Source organism: Arachis ipaensis, chromosome B08 (assembly GCF_000816755.2).
Source record: "Arachis ipaensis cultivar K30076 chromosome B08, Araip1.1, whole genome shotgun sequence".
Taxonomy (NCBI): domain Eukaryota; kingdom Viridiplantae; phylum Streptophyta; class Magnoliopsida; order Fabales; family Fabaceae; genus Arachis; species Arachis ipaensis.
The window spans coordinates 34394304-34395109 of NC_029792.2; the positions used below are offsets into that span (position 1 = coordinate 34394304).

General features: G+C 27.9%; 1 protein-coding gene across 1 annotated transcript in view; it reads left to right on the top strand.

Annotated features, from left to right (window-relative positions):
- LOC107613913 (protein trichome birefringence-like 41) overlaps positions 1-806 on the top strand; it is a 5199-nt gene that overhangs the window by 2739 nt on the left and 1654 nt on the right. Inside the window, exon 2 of the mRNA XM_016316107.2 lies at positions 70-241. Within this exon, the coding sequence (XP_016171593.1) occupies positions 70-241 (172 nt within the window). The remainder of the gene's footprint in view (positions 1-69; positions 242-806) is intronic.

Consider the following 806-nt stretch of genomic DNA (forward strand, 5'->3'; position numbering starts at 1 on the left):
CAAACTATAACTAATTTAAAATGATATTAAATTATTGTTTCATTATTTTATTTGATTTTATTTTGTTAGATTTAATGGGCAAGATTTTCTGGAGAGGATGAAGGGGAAGAGCATCATGTTCGTGGGTGACTCACTGAGCTTAAATCAATGGCAGTCTTTGACTTGCTTGCTTCATGCAGCAGTGCCTAATTCCAATTACACTATAACCCGAGTTGGATATGTTTCTATATTTACATACACGGTATGTATGAGAAGAAATTAAATTCAATTTGATTATTAAATTAAATTCAATTTGATTATTTCCTCTAATAACTTTGATTATATATTCTGAAAAGAATTTCAGGTATTTTAAAAATATTAGTGTTCTAAAAAGTTTAACTATTAATGTCAACTATAAAAAATATATATAATATATATTAATTAAATCAATAATTAAAATTATTGAAATATCCGGTACTCTTCGATACACTTGAAATGTTTCCTTAAGTATTAACTATTAAGTAGTAATACGGACTCCATGCATTGAAGTTAAAGAAAAAAGAAAGAATCTCTTAATTCTGGAAAAAGATGTGGGTGTAAGAGATTGTTTTATAGTAGCACCATAAGGGTATGCACAATATGTAGGGTAAGCAACAATGGTTAATTCAAAAGTGGTCCCTTTTGCTTGTCCATATTCATAAGTCACTTGGTGCAAATGGCTACCTTCCAAAATGACTATTGTTTTCAGGAGGAGAAAAATGTTTTTACATATTTATCATATTTTTTACATTATTATCCAACTTTTTACTACTTTTACATGGATCTCA